Raw genomic sequence first — 21,354 nt, 5'->3', positions numbered from 1 at the left:
ATGTAGCTCTGAGCATCTATTGTCAATGGAATCTAAACTTATATTCAATTAAAACTGTATGCCATGAAGACTCAATGTTTCCAACAGTAAAAACCTATGTAAAACTGATTACAACTAAACATGTTCGTCACATATCACAAAATAGAAAGGAAGTGCTGTCAAAAACAGTAAATCATTGTAAAACTTCACTGTGTAAAATTCATTCAGAACATATTTGACGTCGGACAAAACTGTCAATTTTTTATATCGGAACTGGAAAATACATAGTGAGAGAGCAATATCATATGAACATTCAGACACACTTTCTTAATCGCTACTGACAATGAAAACAATGCAATTTCTGTTTAACAAACAATTTTATTCATTCTTCAAAAATTACTTTGGCAAAGCTAGCTTTATATTTTCTATTTCTATAAACAGACTATCAATCAAAGACGCAAGGAATATTATTCAGTAATTCAATACTGATTTTAATGTTTAATAATTTTATTCATAGTAACAAGATGATGTCTCAGCTGTCAAGCAGGGAACAATTTATAATAATCAGTACAGTGTTCTTCATAAGGCCTAAGGTACATGTACTATATTTTTTACCATGGTGCTATAATTTATAAATGTGTTGCTAAAATCTTAGGGAAATAGTGCTATTTTAAATTCCATTCAATTTGAAAATACTGACATAACACTGTTACCAAAAAAAAGTGTCTGACTTTTCACTAGCAATATAGTTGATGAAAATTAAAGCTCTTTCTTTCTTTGATTCTATGTGAAAAGTATACCTTGTTCCATTTATTTTTATTATCTACAAATCAATATAATTGTTTAGAATTTATGCTCAGAATAATATGTTACAGTTTTCACCCTTTTTGCAAGAAACAAAGTGTTGACCTTGACCTTGCTGACAGTGACAGACATTCCAACCTTAAGCACACTTAAGGATTGTGGGCAACACTTAAATCAAGATGCTGTATAAGCTGTAAAGCAGGGGTCAATTTATAATTAGCAATGTCCAATGTTCTCACCAGGGTCTTATGGTGCTATGCTTTTTACCATCAGTGGCTAAACCAATGAACGAGAACAAAAGAAAATTCACTCTTCTTATGAAAAAGTAGAGAAAATCAACAATAAAACAATGCCAGTGACAATACTGATCAAAAGTTATTTCTAAACAATAATCGCACATTTTAGAGAAATTATTTGTTAAACTGTGTTATTAGAAACACTGCAAAGACATAATGTTTTATGTTTATTATTAACAGAGATAATTGCATTAGAAGCTTGTGAAACTGAAATTTAAAAAATGTTAATCTTTGTTGCATATTGATGAAAAAAATTGGAAAAAATCATGAACATACAAAATCTTAAGACCTTTCAAGTCAAAACTTTTCTGAATGTTCAAAATAGTCCTTAGGATGTTACAATTTCCCAAAATATACCTATTTTCACATCTTAAGTTTTCGAGTACACTAGTCTGCTCTTGTCATGTGAACTTTCCATATAGAAATATTGTCTTTTCATGAATATAACAATTTAAAAGTCATGCCTGTGCAGACTTAAAAATTAAAGATAGATATTTTTATACAGTAGGTTATCCGTTAAAATATTTTTTCTAGGTCTTATACAATTCTAAGAAAAGGTTGTCTAGATTTCTGTACATGAATTTGCAGTCTTCTTGATCTATTCACTTTCAATGTTTACATTGGGATAAGGTCTGTTTGAATTTGCCTAGAAACTTAATTTCAAAAGTGTTAATCTTTGCTGTATATCAATCGATTCCATTGGAAATTTTTCCCTGAACTTCTCTGATCTAGCTGCATACATATATGGATAATTGGCTTGTCCCAGAGAGGTATATAGCCAAGTAAAAAAATAATTTGAAGTTGGTACTCCTGAAAATTATTCGCATAGCAACATTTTAAACCAATTTTACACATAGCTCCTACAGCCTGTTGTACTTGTTGTTTGCTATTTTAGGAGGGAAATGTTAATATTATATGAAAATGTTGTCTTTATTTCAATTAAGTTAATACAACTATTTACCAGATCATTTTATTGTGAATTTATATTTAATAGCGTCCTTTCTAAAACGTGACAAACATTGAAAAGATCAAGATTTCTGTGTTTAAAGGGGAGGTAATATTTTGTCACTAGATTTCCCACTGCCATGGTGCAACCTGAATAGATTTGATTGATATCATAAATGTGGTACTATAATTTCAAGGGAAATAGTGATATTTCAACTACCATGGTGCTATCTAAAAATACTGAAGAGAACTCTGTTACAGTCTTACTAATAAGAAAGGTTTTGTTAGCTACATGGTCTGAATTATCTTTTTGAGTAAATATCCCACTGGCCTGAACTTGGAATTCTAAAAAAAAAGGCTCAAAAAAGTTATTTTTATAGATCTTGGCTTTTGGGCCTTTTGTTAATCTAAATATTGGCTAAGGTTCAAAAGTTTGATTTTTAACAGATCTGGGTAATTGGGTATAGACCCGCTTAAGGCTCAATTTTTTTTAACAGATCTGGGCTATTAGGCCTGTTGTTAAACTATAGACTGACTAAGGCTCAAAAGGTTTTTTTTACAGATCTGTGCTATTGGGCCTGTTGTTCAACTATAAACTGGCTAAGGGTCAAAAGTTTTTTTTTAACAAATCTGGGCTTTTGTGTCTGTTGTTAAACTTTAGACTGGCTAAGGCTCAAAAGGTTTTTTTACAGGTCTGGGCCATTGGGCCTGTTATTAAACTATAGACTGGCTAAGGCTCAAAAGTGTTTGTATAGATCTAGGTTATTTAGCCTGTTGTTTAACTAAAGACTGGCTAAGGCTCAAAAGAGTTTTTTTTTACAGATCTGGGATAGTGAGCCTGTTAAATTATAGACTGGCTGAGGCTCAAAAGTTATTTATTGGGCCTGTTTTTAAACTAGAGACTTCCTTCACTTCAAAAATATTTTTTACAGTTCTGGGCTAATAGACTGGCTATAGCTAAGGCTCGAAAGTTTTTTTACAGACCTTGGTTGTTAGGCTTGTACCGTTACTTTACCTATAGACAGGCTTACCTATATGCCCTGGACAGAATGTTTCAAAAAGGGTGGAACTGATTGATTCTTTAATAAGGGGCATGATTCAAATCTTTCCACTTGATACATGAGCTCCTGACATGGATAATACAAGTACTCCAAAACAAAATACATTCATAACATTTATTGTAGTTAAAATCAATAATTGTCTACAAGTGAGGGACACTTGGCTTTACATAATTGATACTTTTTGTAGGTAATTAGTCTTGGTAAGACATGCAATTTTTCTTGTCTATAAATAATACATCAACAGATGGTTGGTTAGATCGGCACATTAATTACTATTTTACGTCATTTCAAACGGAAATCAGTCACGTCAATATCTTATTTATGGATCAGATTGTCTATAATTAGCCCAAATTACTATATATTAGTGAATACTCGGAACATTTTAACCATAAGCAGGCAATTATATTGATTTAGAAAAACTTAAGTTGTCAATAGATTGTTTTTGTCGGAGTGTCCTAAACTCATAGCACTACCTTAAAAGGCTTTACCATTCATCTTTTAAGTTTAAGTTTACAAACTGAACCTTGGGTTCAAATTTGCTTGAAAGAATGAAAGGCCCAGGACCATTTGAATTTACAAGTGAAAGGCCCATCTTTAAGACAGTCATAGGTCCTGTATGAAGCATCAATGGAAAGCATGGGAGGTACTGGACTTTTTGGTTTTGTTTCCAAAAATTGAAGGTTCCCTTCCAGGAAAGATAGGTCCGGACCTCAGACCGACACTAATATGAAACCATGTTGAGGGAGTCAAATTGGATATCTATCTAGTTACTTTTGTATGTAAATTTCAGAAATTATTTCTTCTTAATGAAATAGTTTTAACAGCAAATTTGTACTGAAGAATTCATACACATGCATGTATATAATGATTTAAAGATAGTTTGTTCACTTTTCAATTACATGGTGACCGACATGTTCACAAAGACTAAAATGTAGCATGGGCCTTAGGTAAGATTAGTTCATATAACTACAGTTGTATGAGGGTGTAAATAAAGAATAATGGGCAAAAAATATAAAGAATAGAGAATAAATTGCTTCGCTGAGCGCAGCTAGATACGACCGCAGACTCAGGCACAGAGGTCCAACCCTGAACAGTTGGGGCAAAAATGGACACAATATTCTTGCTTGATACAGGTCTGAATTTGGATTGAAATTAGATGTTTGACACATAATAGGTTTCTGACACAGAATAACTGTAGTCAAAGAACTTAAAATTGGTTTTATGATTTGAATTTATATTCAATTTTTTGCTTTTGTGCAATACACTATGCTGTTACGAATTGCCCCCTCCCCCCTTTTTTTTTGCTTTTGTGCAATACACTATGCTGTTGTAAATTGACCCCCCCCCCCCCTCCCTCCCAAAAAAAAAATTTCACCCCCTTTTTTTTGGCAATTTTTTTTTTCTCACCCCACCCCTTTTTTTTTACAAAAAAAAAATGATATTTGCAGAAATTTTCTTTTTCTAATTTCTGAAAAAAAAAATTGTTTCCCGCCCACAATTTCTTTTTAACCCCCACCCCTTTTTCAAAAAAAAAATCTTTCCCTCAAGATATGGTCATTATCTCAATTCAAATTTCCAATGGAGTTTGCAACCATAATTACCCATTTAAATACATCATAAAAGTCTTAAAAATAGAAAATGACATACATAATCATGTCTAAAAATAATATATCTTTAATCAGCATTTTATTAGTAACTTCTAAAAATAAATTGACAGCAAATCACCTCAAGACAATACAAAATTTCTTTATACATAATTTTAAAGCAGTATAAGTGAGGTAATCCAAATTTTACATTGTACTTAAAAGTGATTGTCCATTAACAAGGAAACCCTTGTTTTTCCCCTAATTCCTAAACACTTTGTGCCATTACCCCCCAAAGCCAATTCTTACCATCCCTTTGAGGTATGGAAACTTGTTGTATAATTTCAGAGAGATCCATACACCGTTCCACAAATTAGTGTCTGAAAACTAGAAAAATGCTTATTAGGGCTTCTTTTTTGGCCCCAAATCCTAAACTGCTAGGACCATAACCCCAAAAATCAATCCCAACCTTCCTTTTGTGATTATAAACCTTGTGTTTAAATTTCATAGATTTCTATTAACTAATACTAAAGTTATTGTCCGGAAACCAAGTGTCTTCGGATGACAACGGCGTGATACCAATATACGACCGTGGTCGTATAAAAATGGCCTAAAAAAATTATACAGAAATGAAGGACCCCCATCCAGAATCTCTAGTATACCCTCTAAAAAAAGAATTTATCATTATTATCATTAAAGTACATCACATCTCTGTGATTAAATTTACTGTTTATTACTTCAAGTCACTGTGACATTACAGTACTAACAAGGTGACTAAGTGAAAATTCACTATTGCTAGTGTTGAGTCATTCACTGTGAAAAAAGGTAATTGCTGGTGATTGAAGGTGATACATACATGTAATACTCTGATTTACATCTGTAAGTAATTACTATGGAATATAGTACAGAAAGATATGTCAGAGTGTTTCACCCACAATCACCAGCGTTCACTGTGAAATATCACCATGAAGAGTGATTTTTTACTGAATCAGGCCACACTTAAAAAAAATTTTGGTTTGCCCAAACCCTACCCAGAGGTAGAGGCAGTGGGTAGGTAGGAAGGCATTTTCTTTTCTTTTTTCGGCAAAGAGAAATTGAAATGTCAGATGTTTTTTAGTCTTCATGCCTATCTGATTAAAAAAAATAATTTTCAAATCAGAACAATTAAATATTTTGAGTAGGCAGCTATTTTCTGGGAAGGTAGGGTTAGGGCATACAAAAATATTCTTTTTTATGGCCTCATCTTGTGTGTACTGTATGTGTACCATGGAATTTTGAAGTCATTGTGACAGCATGTGTACATCCTGTTAATAATTTTGAATCACTGAGACATAATGCCATGTTTACCATGGATAGGTTCGAGTCACTGTGACATCATGTCATGACTACCCTGGATTATTTCAAGTCACTGTCATAAAATGATTACATGTGTACCTTGATTTTATTCAGAGGACATCTAGTCACTGTAACATGATACATTTTGTAACACTGTGACATCATGACATGTAAACCCTAGTTTAAGTCACTGTGCTTCATGTGTGCCATGGATTATCTATATTCAAGTCACTGTAACATCTTGGATTACCACTTAGTCACTGTGACATGCAGTGTACATTGCTCATTCTAGGTTACTGTGACAGCATGTGTATGAAGAAATATTTAAGTAAATTTGCTCACTTTTAGAGGTTAACAGTTGGTACAGTCGTAACAACTGCCTATGTCTTATGTCAAACATGTGATAGAATGAACACTGCATCAATAATGCAAAGGTCAGTTGGGATATGCATTAAAAGGTATGAAGCAATATATCCCCTACTAATTCAATTGGGCAAGAAAAGAGATAATAAATATACAATACACTTGTATAATTTCAATCATAAAAGTGAATATCATACACACAAAGAATGCAAATATTTTATCCATTCCTGACTATTATTTCTCCAGGGAAAGTTGTTTTATGAATATTTTCTTCTTCAGGGATTGATGTTATATGAATATTTCCTTTAGTCAGACTATATTATAAATCATTACATAAATAACTGTCAATATGAGACATTAAACTGCAGTTAAGAGAAGAAAGAAAAATTCACACTCCTTTTCTTCTAAAACAAATTTATACTTTGAAAGTCACGTATGTATATTCTAGAAAGTGATGTTCCAAGAAACTTGGAATTCTAAGACTATGTTCAACCCTTTATTAAACCTAAAGTGTGGATACACAGAAATGCTTTTATATGTTCCTATGTTTTCCAATGTAAAACTATGTGCTATCATGGGTAATATCTTAAAAATATTTATAAATAATAGGGTCATCTATCATGTCTATCGATAACTTTCCCAGAAAAAAACAGGTACAGTGTAAGAAACTTTGAACTAGGATTTTTTTATATTTTACTGGAGCTATATCACATTTTTGAAATAAAGGTACAGATACGAGAAGTGCAAACTATTCACTCATTAATATCTTAAACAAAAACTATCAAACAATTGTCAATGGTCACATTAAATAGATTTTACTTTTTACCCTAATTCTTAAGGATTGAACAATACCATTGAAATTATCATTCAGTATTTCCCTAAAAGGAGGAGGCATCATAAGAGCCATTATCACATATTTGTTAAGAAAACATTGGGTTTTGTATATATGCAATTACGACAGATTTGCCTTAGTCATATTTCTGCTCGAGGCAAATAACCAGTTTAAGAAATAAAGAACACAAATACTAAAAGAAAATCTGACATTGACATCATAATATTCAAGGAATTTAGTTCTGAACCAATGAGGAGCTTCATAATTTTAGATTATAGCATGTTCTATTCCATATCGGCCCTGGCATCATCCTGAGACTCTCATATCAGCTCAAGGCGCTAGCCGAGGGCTCATATGGGTAGAGGGATGATACCAGGGCCAATATGGAAAGGACATGTTATAATATATTTATCACATATTTCACAAATGCTTAGAAAAGTGGAAAAAAATTTTAGTATTCCATCTGGCAAGATCATATATTTTTTTCCTCCACTGACATTTCAATCGACATTTACAAATGAACATTTCCTTGTCTATCATTGTTGTTAGAAGCGCTTATGACATCATTAATAACAGGGCACAATAACCAGTCATTTGCCCAGGCCAGAAATATGACAAGGGCAAGTCTGCAGTTATTGCATACGCAAAACCCAATGTTTTCATAACAAATATGGGATTATAATGAAATTATTTCAGTAGAGGAAAAAAAAGTCTGATCTTGTCAGACGGAATAATACAACTATTTCCACTTGTTTAAGCATTTGTATAATACACGTACATGATTAAAAGATTATAACATGTCCTTTTTCGGCTAGCGCTTTAGGCTAATATAGGAGTCTGGGAATGATACCAGGGCCAATATGGAAAGGACGTTATAATCTATAATTATCTAGTTCCTGAAACTGTAATAACAGTAAACTTATTCAATCAAGCCTTTCAAAGTTATGTTAATTTTATTGATAAATGATCAATTTTCATGAACCAGTTGCTTTAATCTGGGAACTTAAGTGAAGAAAGATCACTTGTGTTAACACTATGAAGTCATGTCAAAAAATAATGTATTTAACCTTAAATTGCTATTTTAGGCATAGATTTTTTGTCAAAAAATATTCGATTGAGCAAGAGTTTTACCAAAAAAGATATTTTATACACATAAACATCTTTGTAAAATGCATTTTGTATCTTTAGGGATAAAGCTTTCGCTCACATCTAAATATTTATGACATGGTTTCAAAGGAGGTAATTTTAGACGTTTTTGCTGTTTTGTTTGAAGTCTGATCCCCTAGTGCCAATAAGTAAGACAAAATTCAAAAATAACACTGAATGTCCAACAGATTGATGATCTTATGAACATCTGATGGAAGTTACTTGGTGGATTTATAATTCTTTTTGATTTTTCAATTCATACCTTCTTCTTTACCCATATTTCTGTCCAGCCAGGAAATACAGGTTTGAGTTTTACTGGTCACAATTCCTTTATATAGTTTAACTATTTACCGATTAGCCATTTGACCATGAAAGGATGCTATCGTCACATCTCTGGCCTCTTGTAACAATTATAAGTGTTTATTTCTTACCTCATCTGTCTTGGCATTAGCCTGCATCTGTAAAGTTTCCAGTTCTGACCGCATGTTATCATCACTATTGGATGCTGGCATCTCGTTGGTTGGTGCTGGCATTTTTCAATTTGGATCTGAAAGAGAATTCGAAGTAAGTTATAGTTTCATGATTATGTTAATCCAGGGATGGATAGATGGCTGAGTAACTTAAGAGTGGCAACTAAAATGCATCAGGATGGAAACATGTTAATATGATAGGATTTATTATTAACCTGCTTTGTACTAGGCAAGGTTTTTATTGTGCTAATTCATGTTTCCCATGTCACCCTAACCTGATACATTATTCTGAGCTCTTTTAACGAGAAAAAAATAGGGAAAATTAGTTGCAATTTCTAATAAAGTTATAATAATTAAAACAAGAATGTGTCCATAGTACACGGATGCCCCACTCGCACTATCATGTTCAGTGCACCATGAAATTGGGGTCAAAACTCTAATTTGCCATTAAATTAGAAAGATCATCTCATAGGGAACATATGTACTAAGTTTCAAGTTGATTGGACTTCAACTTCATCAAAAACTACCTTGACCAAAATCTTGAACCTGAAGCGGGACAGACGGACATACGAACGGACAGACGGATGAACGGACGGACGAACGCACAGACCGAAAAACATAATGCCCCTAAGTGGGGCATAAAAATCATTGTCATATTTGTCTCATTTTTGAAATGGTAAAAACAAAAGTTGTCATTTCATGATTAGATGGTCACAATTTGTCTAGGTTAAATAAGCCTCAATTTACATCGTGAACTTAACATACAATAAGTTACCCATGGGAATCAAAATAAAACTTAAATTTTAAGGTGCATTATCTAGCAATCTTTTATCTATATTATTTGAAAATGACTTTAAAGACAATAACACCACTAAATTACAGAAAAGTAATTGTTTAATATAGTCTACATGTTTCGACAACAATCATGGCAACTTCAGGACTGTTTTATCCTACCACACAATCACCATTTCAGGTGTTGGTTCACACCATATTCAATTTCAGTTTTATATTATATTCTATCAAAACTGTGTATATCATATGATTATATCAATACTATGTATCATGTAAAATGCTGAACAGTTCATAACGTAAGGACTGAAATTTCATAAAGCAATTCTGTGAACCAAAATCAATTGATTTTAGTTAATCCTGATCATTTTACCTCAATTTAACATCAATATTTTCATATAATCTTTTCTTCCATTTAAATTAGTATTGAAATTAAATGAAACATGATAAAACCTTTAAACTTTACCTTTTCTGGATGAATACAAATTGTAACTTAGTACAATGAAAGAACCATAACTCTGTCAATCATTTCAATTATTAGGTAACAGATGTTTGTTATTCTTAATCATTGATGAACCAAACTGAGATTATTAAACTAATTATACTACACAATGGAAATAGATTTTTGCTATCTAAAACATCAATTTACTGATTTCATTTCTAACATTGCAATGATCAACAATGTTCATTTCCATTCATATTTCATTATTTGTACAAATGTATACCTCGGAGTCAATGTATTTTATGCATACTTTATCACTACTGCACGATTACCCTGATGATCACACATGCAAGGTTAAATACCTGCACATTAAAAACATATTGCAGATGTGTATATCAATATAAAAAAGTCACACTGACAGCTGTAAGATATACATGTATATATTGATGAATAAGGTTTTTCGTAGGTTTAACCCCAATATAAACTAAAAAAAAAACCAGAAAACAACTGAATTGGCATTGTTAATAATTTATTTTAAAGACTAACTTCTGCTAGAACAGACATAAATATAATATTATTAGTCATTCTAATGATCACATACTCATTACCAAAAGTACAATAAAACATGGTTTGGTCAAGTAATAATTGACTTTTTTCTTAGTAAAATGTCCATTAAAATTCAGGAAACCTTTACTTTACATTTACATCTGTAAAATTCCAATGCTCCCTTAAATAATTCTTAAGGCTGAAAATTAGTTAATTTTCTACAGTTGGTAAATAGTCCTCAATCTAAGACAATCAGATGAAATAAAATTAACTTTTTAAACACACAGTATTTTTAGGTTCCTACTGCATGTATATTGTGCTGTGGCGGAAAGATAATTTTTTGGAATGGCCTTAAATAGGAAATGAATAATATTCATTATGTTGTAACATATGCTACAACATTAAATACATGCACAATAAGTACTCTATGATTCAGAGTTATAGTAATTCTACATCAATATAAAAGATGACATTACAATCTACAGCTACATGTACAATGTACAATTGTGTACGAAGTATAATAGATGTTCAAATATTGCCTTAATCTCTAAACAAGATGACTTCATAGATGTCCAAAAATTGCCATTAACCTCTAAACAATGAGACCATAATAATTAAGGACTATACTTCTTGCTTTTATAAAAATGAATTTAATTTTGTAGATTAGTTTCATCTTTAATATTACACGAATTTTCTGTTAAATGATTTCACGTGAAAATATTAGCTCTTCAAATTTTGAATATTTAAAGATTAAGATTTTCAAAAACATGTATTTTAGCCTCAAGCATCACTGAGGAGACATTTTTTGTCGAAATGCACAGATGGTGCAGTAAAATTAGTACTATTTTATATTATTCTAAAGGCAACTTAATCCATATAGTAAAGTATTAAATTTCCAACATGTCAGTCCAGCAGTTTGAAAATCATCACTTCTGGCATAAGGTCTGGCAGAGCTACAAATTTGCTATGATCTGTCAAGGTTTTAAACATCTTTAAGGTCATGTTGTGGGATTTATACAAATCATGATTAAGGATTCTGACATTGTAAAAGCAATGCATTCTCAACTGAACAAATTTAAGTGTTTCCAGTTTATATTTAGCACCCAATTTATATAATATATACTCTTGTCACAGGTAAGAAAACAGGATGTGAGGTTAGATAGTTTAAGTACATGCACTCAGTACATATAATTGTGGTTGGTTATCTCACATGAATTGTTCCTCTTTTTGTCATTCCTGGTTTTTTAAAAGACCGTTAGTTTTCTCAATTGTATTATTTCATATTTTGCATGTCGGGCCTTTTACGGCAGACTAAATGGTATGTTTTCTCATTGAAGGCTGTACAGTTGCCTATAATTGCTTACATCCACTACATTTGAACTTGGTGGATAGTTGTCTCATTGGCAATCATACCACATCTCCTTATTTTTATATTAGTATCTGAGAAATGGGCCCAAACTACAACAAGAGTGCACACTCTGAAATGTATCGCCTACTATACTGACCATTGATTTTATGTTGATAGTCATAAATATAAAGTTTTACAAGTATCACATGAACATTAATGATCTAAGAAATAAGGTCAAGGTCAGATAAACCAAGCCTGAATTACATGTACACCTTAAACGGGTGTATAAAAAAGATCAGGTGTGATTTTATTTATTTGCATTTATTTTTCAAAAGAAATGCACTACAAATTACTTGTGATATCGAGCCATATGAGCGTCCACATTACAATCATTTCACACACCAAAAAGATAGATTAATTCTAATAAAAAAAATTCTGGATTCATCAATTTTAATGGGCAAGATAGACAACTGCAAAAAGCAAAAAACAAAACATCTTTACTTAAAGTTTTATATACTGATGAAATATCTTGACTGAAATTGGCGATAAGAGATGTGGGCCGAAAAATCCCTTAATTTTCTGATTTTTAACTTAAAGTTTAGTACATTTTGTGTATTTTCTATCTGAATTATCTATCAATACATAAATATAAATACCAGTATTCAGAATAAGAATATATAAATAATTCTTATCATTCCAATCAACAGATTAAAAGCTCTTGATTGGTAAGATATTTGAAAGCAAACATTACTAGGAAATTTCCTTTGCACTTGCACATAACAGTTTCGACAGAGCCTGCCATGATGTATTTTTTAGTAAATGTGATTTCCTGCAAATTTGTATCTCTGATTACCAAAAAGGATCATAAAAATAATCTTGATTATTCAGACTTCATTCTCTTTCTGACACAGTTACATATGCCTCATATTATGTTATTTCAATTACCAGAAAAATTGAGGTAGATTTAATCTACAGTGTACAATGTATCTGCCTATCGACCCATAAAGGAGTGCACTCATTTTTTTAGTGTAGATACTCCACTGTGATGAACAGCTAAAAACTTCCAAGTATGTACAGTTTAAATGTAAGATGTTCTTAATTAGTTTGGAGTAGTGTCAACATGCTGACAGCTTGAATAGCTTTCCAAAATAATCAATAGACAGGTAAGCTGGGATATCTTGACATATGGTTTCCAAAATATAATGTTAACAGGAACAAATGAATATTTTAAACCATTCAGTTTGGTTCTTATCTGTCTGTTGTTGTTTGAAATTAAACCCTGGGTCCTGGTGTTTATTTCTGTTTCTGTCAACAAATTGAAGATTCTTCGGTAAAAGAATTTTTTGTTTTCTGATAAGGTCCATTTGCAGCAGAAGACCAGGGTATGAAACATTTGTGCTGTGATCCAATATAGAAATAACTATATAAACTATACAAAAGTGAAATTTAAACTTTAAAACTTAAAAAGCTGGCTAAAAACAGTAGGAGCCTCCAATGCTCTAGAGGATTTGACACCAAGGTCTAGAAGGCACCTAGTGTATCTGCCTGTTGGATGTCCGGTTGTAAAGCGTTCCAGTCCAATATAGTTTGTGGTAAGTATGACATCTTATGTGCATCAATATGCGAGTGTGGTACTTGGTATGCTTTGAATGTATATTTCTCCCTTGACACACTGGTGGACTGGTGGTGCAAGTCACCCTTCTTTAAATACCATTACCATATTATTTTCAATTTTATAAAACATAACTAGTTTGGTTTCCATTCTTCCTTGTAGTAGTGATTTCCACTGTACATGTAGGTGATCTATCATTTCTGTCACACAAGCAGTTGGTTTGTACTTATTTGTCATGTATCTGGCAGTTCTTCTTTTTACCTGTTCTATTTTTTATATAGATTCATTTGTGGCTGGGTCCCAAACAGTTGAAGCATATTCTAGCTGTGGAAAAGGAGCAGGTAATGAAATTGAAGTCTGCAACACTATTTATTATTTTGTCAATGTTTGTAGAACATAACAACTGTGTTTATGGCTCTATTGTGTTCTAGCATAGTCTCCTGAAATTCTATCAATAAATGATTAAAATAGATAAAAAGAATTAAGATATGTTATTTTGTTTACCTATTTTCAATCATTTATTGACAGTAATTTGGGTGCCTGTCAGTGTGGTTCTAGCTGGGGCCTTAGGGGTTCCTAACCTAGTTCAAGTTGTTGAATAAAGTTGCCAAGATATGCAATATAATGTCATCTAAGACTTAACCAAAATACATTGACAGAAGGATGATGGTTGCAATCAAACATTTTAGGCTACTATTTAACTCTGCATAAAAAAGGGGGTTCTCATTGTAGTACAATTTTTAGAATTTTTGTATCTTATGTACTAGATTCTTACAATTCAACCTAAAAAATATAAAAAATCTAGGGATTCCTTCGTGACACACAGTAACTCAAACCCTTACGTGCGACACATTAGCCGACAACACTATCAAAATAAATGTAAACAGGAATCTGAGCACTGCCCACTTCGGTCTGGGTTGATGTAGGGAAAAAGGGGTGTTTATACTACACACTATTTTTAATAAAACTAAGTGGTATCATTCTGTGATTGTTACTGCCTTACCACAGCCTCCTACGATTGAAAAATCTGTAAGATGAGTTGAAATTACGAATCTTTATGCGATTTTCGTCTGAATCAATATGTCAGGTGACGTCATGAATATTATAATTTGTGTAAACAGGGAATGAAATCCCGAATAGACTTTAAAATCCGCCTAGTTATCTCCCATGTATCAATTTTTACTAGAATTAGTAATCGTTAAAAGATCTTAAAATAGAGATTCAAGTATTCGTATTTGCACAAACTTTCTTTATTTATAAAAAACACACATGTGAATTGTCATATTTAAGTTATATTCCATCTGTCACGAAGTAGAAGTTCCTTTATAATACATGATAAGTGAAGTTCCAAGTGGAAGAAATATTCTGTAATCATGGTAATATCATTGACTCATTATTTCCACTGAACAAACAGGGGCGGATTCAGGCGGGGGCGTGGCGGGCGTGCGCCCCTTCTAAAATCTGCAAAGCATGGGTTGTCCTCAGCTTAATAAAGAATATTTCGATAATTTTACCTCAAAAAAATGTTCGCCTCGCTCCACTCGGCGAAAATTTAAGTTTGCGCCCCCTAACCTAAAATCCTGGATCCGCCCCTGACAAATATTACGTGTAGTATTTGTTCTTTACGGAATAAAGGGTACATAATATTTGTTCCAACAGGAACAGATATTATCTTATTGTTTTTTAAATAACAAAGTTTCCAGGTGAACTTCTGTTAAGCGGAACAAATATACCGTACGACACATCTACTAGATATGATCATATACAAGTGTATAGATATGTCTATGCTTTAACCTACTGATCTAGGTTATGAATTTCAATTAATTGTATTTCTATTATTAATTTGGGGCTTCTACTAGGGTTTTTGTTTAATGGTTCCTAATCTATCTTAGTATAATAGTCCCAGATCCCATATGATGCCTGGGCAATCAAAGTCTGCTGTCAACACAGCATTTGATAACGTCTGATCGTTATTGTTTGTATATGATGACTGATCTAGTTGATCCGAGTGCTCTACAGTATTTCGGGTACACTTTAAATCCGCAATCCTCGCACAAGGGCTTACTGCCTCAACTTTCATTTTTGTTACGCTTTAATTTCACTGTTAGTTTCTTATGTTGTTTCTCCTGAAGTTATATAATGTCTTCATGTATAGCATTCAAAAAGAAAGATATACCATGCTAAGAAATCATGGCATACAAATCGTGAGAATCATAAGATGGATTGATTGATTGATGCTTAAAGGAGACTCAGTGCATATATGCTACTGAGAAATCAAGCATTTCTGTCGGTAAAACAGCATACAGCTACGTTCATATATTGTTTGATTGACTGACTGGCATGATTGGTTGGTTGGTTGATTGTTATTTAACCTTCGGCGAACTTGGTACAGGCTATTTCGTGGCAATTTGAATATTGCACGTATAGCATAATCACACCTTCCAATATATTATATAAAGGATCTTTATTCAACATAACATGACCCAAACCTTCGGATCATTAGGAGAGTAAACTGATATCACAAGTCCGGGTTTAACAGACAAATTAAAATGCCTGACAGTCGAACTCACATAAAAGCAGAACGGCAATCCGGAGTACGATGTTCATAGACAGATCGAGTAAGCATTTTATGATTTCGCCATCTCTACATCTACATTGGAAATCCGTAAGTAGTCGACTGACTCATCACAGGATTATGATAAAATACAGTTGTGGGAATTCATTTTTTTTTGTATCTAAAACAATATAATTAAAATATAGACCTCTGATTTCGTTATCCTCATTCAATAATTTATTTTTACCTGATGGTATTTTTGAAAAAAAGATTTGTTGCAAAAATATGGAATAACTATAAAATTGAGAAAACTTGATAAATACATATGAAAATGAGATGGGGTACCGCCATTTTGCATTGTAAAATTGCAGAAACCAATCGGTGGAGATCTTTATCGAAATATACAAAATTTGGGACCGGAATTCAATTCATTTGTAAGAATTTTCATCTAAAATAAAATGAAGACATTTTATTTGTTTTAGCAAGCTCTGTTTTAGCTCATTTATACGACTGTTTTCACAAATACAGAATATTTCTTGTTTGATTCATTTTTTTTTTAAAACTCTACCCAAGGATTTGTATAGTATACTATACAAATCCTTGCAATACCATATAATGGGAAATAACTCAGACAATGTATATCTTACAACATACAAAAAAACCGGCCCCGTGATCCCCATTTTTATTTTTATTTTCTGAAAGCACATTACAAGAGCTATCTTCTCGTATTTTATCTTACCTGAAATTCTATTTTTTTTTTTTTTTTTTTTTTTTAGTTTTCTTTAGATGATCACACAATTTAAAGTTGGGGTTTCCATGTATAATCTATACAAAATCTGACAATTTTGCATAACCTGTAGCTTGGAAAAAGCCCCATTATCCATAATTTTTATCGTGTTTATGAAATAAGTATGATATAAAGTACATTTAGGCAAATTATGAAAAAAAATCTATAAATTTTTATTTATCTATCTTTAAATTGAAAAAAAAGATTTTGCATCCAATACATTAATGTTAGGTGGGTAAGATAATTGTACTTGTAGAGTGGTGCGCACATATTCGCCGGGGACACAATTTCGCCGTTTTATGATTTTGAGGTGTAGAAACTTCAAAGGATTGCTGAAATGGAAGAAATATGCCGGTTAATTATATTTTCATAACAAATATGATTATTTTTTAAACTTAGAAAAAAATTCGACACTTACCGCAAAGGACCGAAAAACGGACAACGATTTTCGGCCAATTTACTGAATGAAAAAAAAAAGATTTCAAAGAAGTATTTCTTAGTAATTCTTTGACTGATTGCCCTAAATTTCAGTTCTTTACACCTTTGAAATGTCTGCTATTCATCTCTAATGAAATTGATTTGATAAATATTGTTTAAAGCTGCAGTTATTTGGTTTTAAATAGATGTGTAAAAACGGCGAATATGTGTCCCCCTATGACAAAACATCAGGAAATTTCAAATAGCCTTTAATCTAACTTTTCAGATGATTTTTTTCAGAGAAACACGTTTTCAAGCTAAGAATCATGATTTTGCTTTTGAGGTTATCTCCATATAGAAATATCAGTATACTTCAAAAACTTAAAGGTCTGAACATAAACTGCAGAAAACATGAAAAATTATGGCGAAAATGAGCACCCCACTCTAATGGATTTAGTCAATACCTTAAAAGTTGACGATGAGAGAAAAAGCTTATCTCGGACCACCCAGAGGCATATACATGTATACACATGTGTATATTTGTCTCTGGTCCACCCATATGGAATTAGCTTGCAAAATATGGCGGTTGTCCGTCTTCTAGGAGTTATACATGCAGGTACTTTCCCAATATCATAGTTAACGACCATATGTTCGTTTCTTTCCCCCATTACCATGGAATGTCTCCGAAATGCAAGGAGAGTCAATGTTATTCTACTTTTATATAGAGGACAGTGTCAGTGTTTAAAAAACCGGATTCACACGTTTATTCATAAACCAAATGCTAACAGAAATGTCCGTTTATATAGTAAAAGACTTCCTTACGAAGTTGACACCAACGTCCGTCAAGACATTTTGCTTTACACTAACAAGCAAAGAAATGGGATGATGCTATCTCTGTCAGTTGCTGGAGTTTTATCATCTGTCATATTTGGAGGCTGGTTTACCTATGCATTACTTTGTGTGAGGGACCCAGCGCCTGATCCTGATGAGACCAGATGGTGGAAGAACAATATATTCTGGAGAAATAAAAATAAGACTGCACTTCTTACTATAATTGGTCTTGCAGGTAAACACACAGCTTTTCTCATTAGGAACCCAGTACTCCAACAACTTATCCTTGGCCCTTTTTTAAACTAGATACCCCAATGATGTTTGTTTTCAAGTTTGGTTAAATTTAGCCCATTAGTTTCAGAGGAGAAGATTTTTGTAAAAGTTAACAACGATAACTATGAGCTCAAGACTGCTAAAGAAAATTAAACAGGCAACTGATAAAATACTGGTACTTAAATTTTACTACATGTAACATATTTCAAAAAGTTGTGGTAGACCCATGCAATTTTAATTTTTTTTTACCTCTGTTTTGGAGTGGAAAATTTTGACTTCAACAGCTATATGTACATATGTAGTCATGCCATATGATAAGGTGTCTTATAAAGCTTAAGTGTATAACCAAACATAGGGGTAGGTTAAGTGAGTGGAAATGGAGGTGTATTTTTTTGTCTCTGATACCAGACAGGTTAAAGGGTTAAAAGATACCCGCCCGGTATGTATTTTAAACTTTCTAACCTTAAGTTTATTGTAATTAAACATGCTTGAGTAATAAATTTTGTTTGATATGCTTAGTTGTTCCATTGACCTTTGAATAGATAGAATAGACCTGCAAAAATTGATATAAATGTTTCCAGAAGAAATTTTATGAAAAAAAATCATATGATAAACATCAATTGTATGTCACAACTATAATTTTTTGTCATAATATAAAAAAGAAGATGTGGTATGATTGCCAATGAGACAACTCTCCACAAGAGACCAAATGACACAGAAATTGACAACTATAGGTCACCGTACGGCCTTCAACAATGAGCAAAGCCCATACCGCACAGTCAGCTATAAAAGGCCCCCAAATGACAATGTAAAACAATTCAAACGAGAAAACTAACGGCCTAATTTATGTACAAAAAATTAACGAAAAACAAATATGAATTACATGCTCCTGACTTGGGACAGGCACATACATACAGAATGTGGCGGGGTTAAATATGTTAGTCGGATCCCAACCCTCCCCCTAACCTGGGACAGTGGTGTAACAGTACAACATAAGAACGAACTATAAAAATCAGTTGAAAGAGGCTTAACTCATCAGATGGATAAAAATACAAATACTACAAATACAAGTGAATGTGGTCGGGTATTTGTACATCCAAACAACAAAAAGACGCTAAGTAGAGATCTGAGAGTACTCACAGTTACTGACAGCTAGTTCAAAGCCACTAACAACTGATAAAAAAAATCATGCATCTAAGACTAAATTATCAATCCGTACACATCCAACATCCAATGGATTTAGTGTAAAGACGTCATAAACAGTCAGAGAAAAACATGACCTTGTGCAATGCCAAGATACAGGTATCAACAGAATATTTTAAAGGGCTCCAGGACCTTTCTCAGAATAAGCTTATTTCCTTGTAACTTAGAAAAAAAAATCTAACATGTTTTATATAATTACAGGATTTGGCTTTACATTTATTGGTCACCAGGTTCCAGCGCACACATGCAAAAACATATGGCTTTTAGCAGGAGGACAAAAAGTCAGAATTCATACATATGGACCCTTCTTATCAACTAAAGAGATGATAGTACCGCTTAGTAATATGACATGTACTGTTCTGCCAGAGCCTGGGGAAGAAAATAAAGATGTTTCATTTAAAATAAAAGGCAGCCGGCTGTTTTATAGTGTGGAATGTAAAGGAGACTTTCTTCAGCCAAAACTATTTAATAGTACTGTTGGTATGTTCAGGAAGAATTTTAATAAATAAATGAATGTAATTTATACAAGTCAAATTTCTCATAGCTGTTCCTGAAGGTGTGTCATATCCTTGTCTGGGTGTTATATTTTGAAGATATGGCCACATTTGATACATGTATAAGTTTTGAAATAGTTTCTGTGTCATATTTATTAAAGATCAAATCAATATGAACCTAAAAAATGTTGTACTCTTTTTTAAGCCTTTTTTATTGCCTGGGTTTACATGTGTACATCTATTAATACATTTTTTGCTTTGCCAACTTTTGGCCGCAAGTTTTCCTGATGAAATTAATCCAGCAAAGTGCATTGCCTTAAAAGTAGAAAATCACTACATTTTTTATTCTCCGAGTTATCTACTGCACATCAACACTGTGTAGCATCACCACCCGATATAGGTTCCCCGAAGCGAAACAAATCTATTCTACTCTCCGTACAGTAAAAAACTATCGGCCGTACAATTTATCCGCTTTATTTACATGAATTTCTCTGCGAACAATAGTATATTTCAAAATATAGTGTTGTTGAAGCTTGAATATGGTACAAATTTGTTCTTCATAAATGTCACAATGAATAGTTGAAGGATAAATGTGTTTAAACAAGTTTGAACTGGTCACATGCATCTTTGAACAGGTACCATCTGGTCCGATTGTGACGATTTGAAGAGAGAGAAAGCAAATTAAAGATCATAATCAGCCCTCAATAGTAGCTACTTTGTTAGGAATCGATATCACAAAATTGTTAGCAGATAGTAGAATAATACCTGACTTCACATTTTTTTTCCCACCGCTTCGGGGTGCCTATATCCGGTGGTGATGCTACACAGTGATCAGTGTTTTGGCATAGGACATAATTCATTGCATTCATATTGATAATTTCTTTGTTTTTTTTTGTAATTCTTTAAGAACTAAGGTTGCAACTCTGTCATACAAAATTAATTGCAATGGTGATTAAGCTCCTTTTAATTATACTAGACCACAACCGTGACATCCATGTCTGTGACTGAATTGTGTATCTAATCATGTACAAGCCTTATTTTTAATCTGGATTTTTAGTATTGGTATTGTCATATGATAAAGTCATGTTGATTATAAGAGGCACGGTTTTCTCTGCTTTTAAAATCTCTCTGTTTGAACCCTTCGACCTAGATCTTATTAATTATTTGTAGTATTTATTATTTGAAAAACAAAAGGGACTAGAGTGGTGTAATTTGTAATCAACATCATTGTCCTATATTAGTTA

At 32.6% G+C, this 21,354-nt stretch overlaps 1 protein-coding gene across 5 annotated transcripts in view; it reads right to left on the bottom strand.

Moving 5' to 3' along the window:
• LOC127738764 (synaptosomal-associated protein 25-like) overlaps nucleotides 1–14,651 on the bottom strand; it is a 102,913-nt gene extending 88,262 nt beyond the window's left edge. For 4 of the 5 annotated variants that reach the window (XM_052250133.1, XM_052250130.1, XM_052250128.1 and 1 more), the window contains exons 1-2: nucleotides 14,555–14,651; nucleotides 8,776–8,891 (exon numbers count right to left, since the gene is read on the bottom strand). In XM_052250133.1, coding sequence (XP_052106093.1) covers nucleotides 8,776–8,877 — 102 coding nt within the window. In that variant the 5' untranslated portion in view covers nucleotides 8,878–8,891; nucleotides 14,555–14,651. Of the gene's footprint in view, nucleotides 1–8,775; nucleotides 8,892–10,069; nucleotides 10,088–14,554 lie in introns of those variants that run through there. The other variant, XM_052250132.1, reaches the window with a different exon arrangement.
• Nucleotides 14,652–21,354: the final 6,703 nt, after the last annotated feature.

Source organism: Mytilus californianus, unplaced genomic scaffold (genome assembly GCF_021869535.1).
Source record: "Mytilus californianus isolate M0D057914Y unplaced genomic scaffold, xbMytCali1.0.p SCAF_4, whole genome shotgun sequence".
Taxonomy (NCBI): domain Eukaryota; kingdom Metazoa; phylum Mollusca; class Bivalvia; order Mytilida; family Mytilidae; genus Mytilus; species Mytilus californianus.
This window is presented reverse-complemented; position numbering and strand designations above follow the sequence as displayed.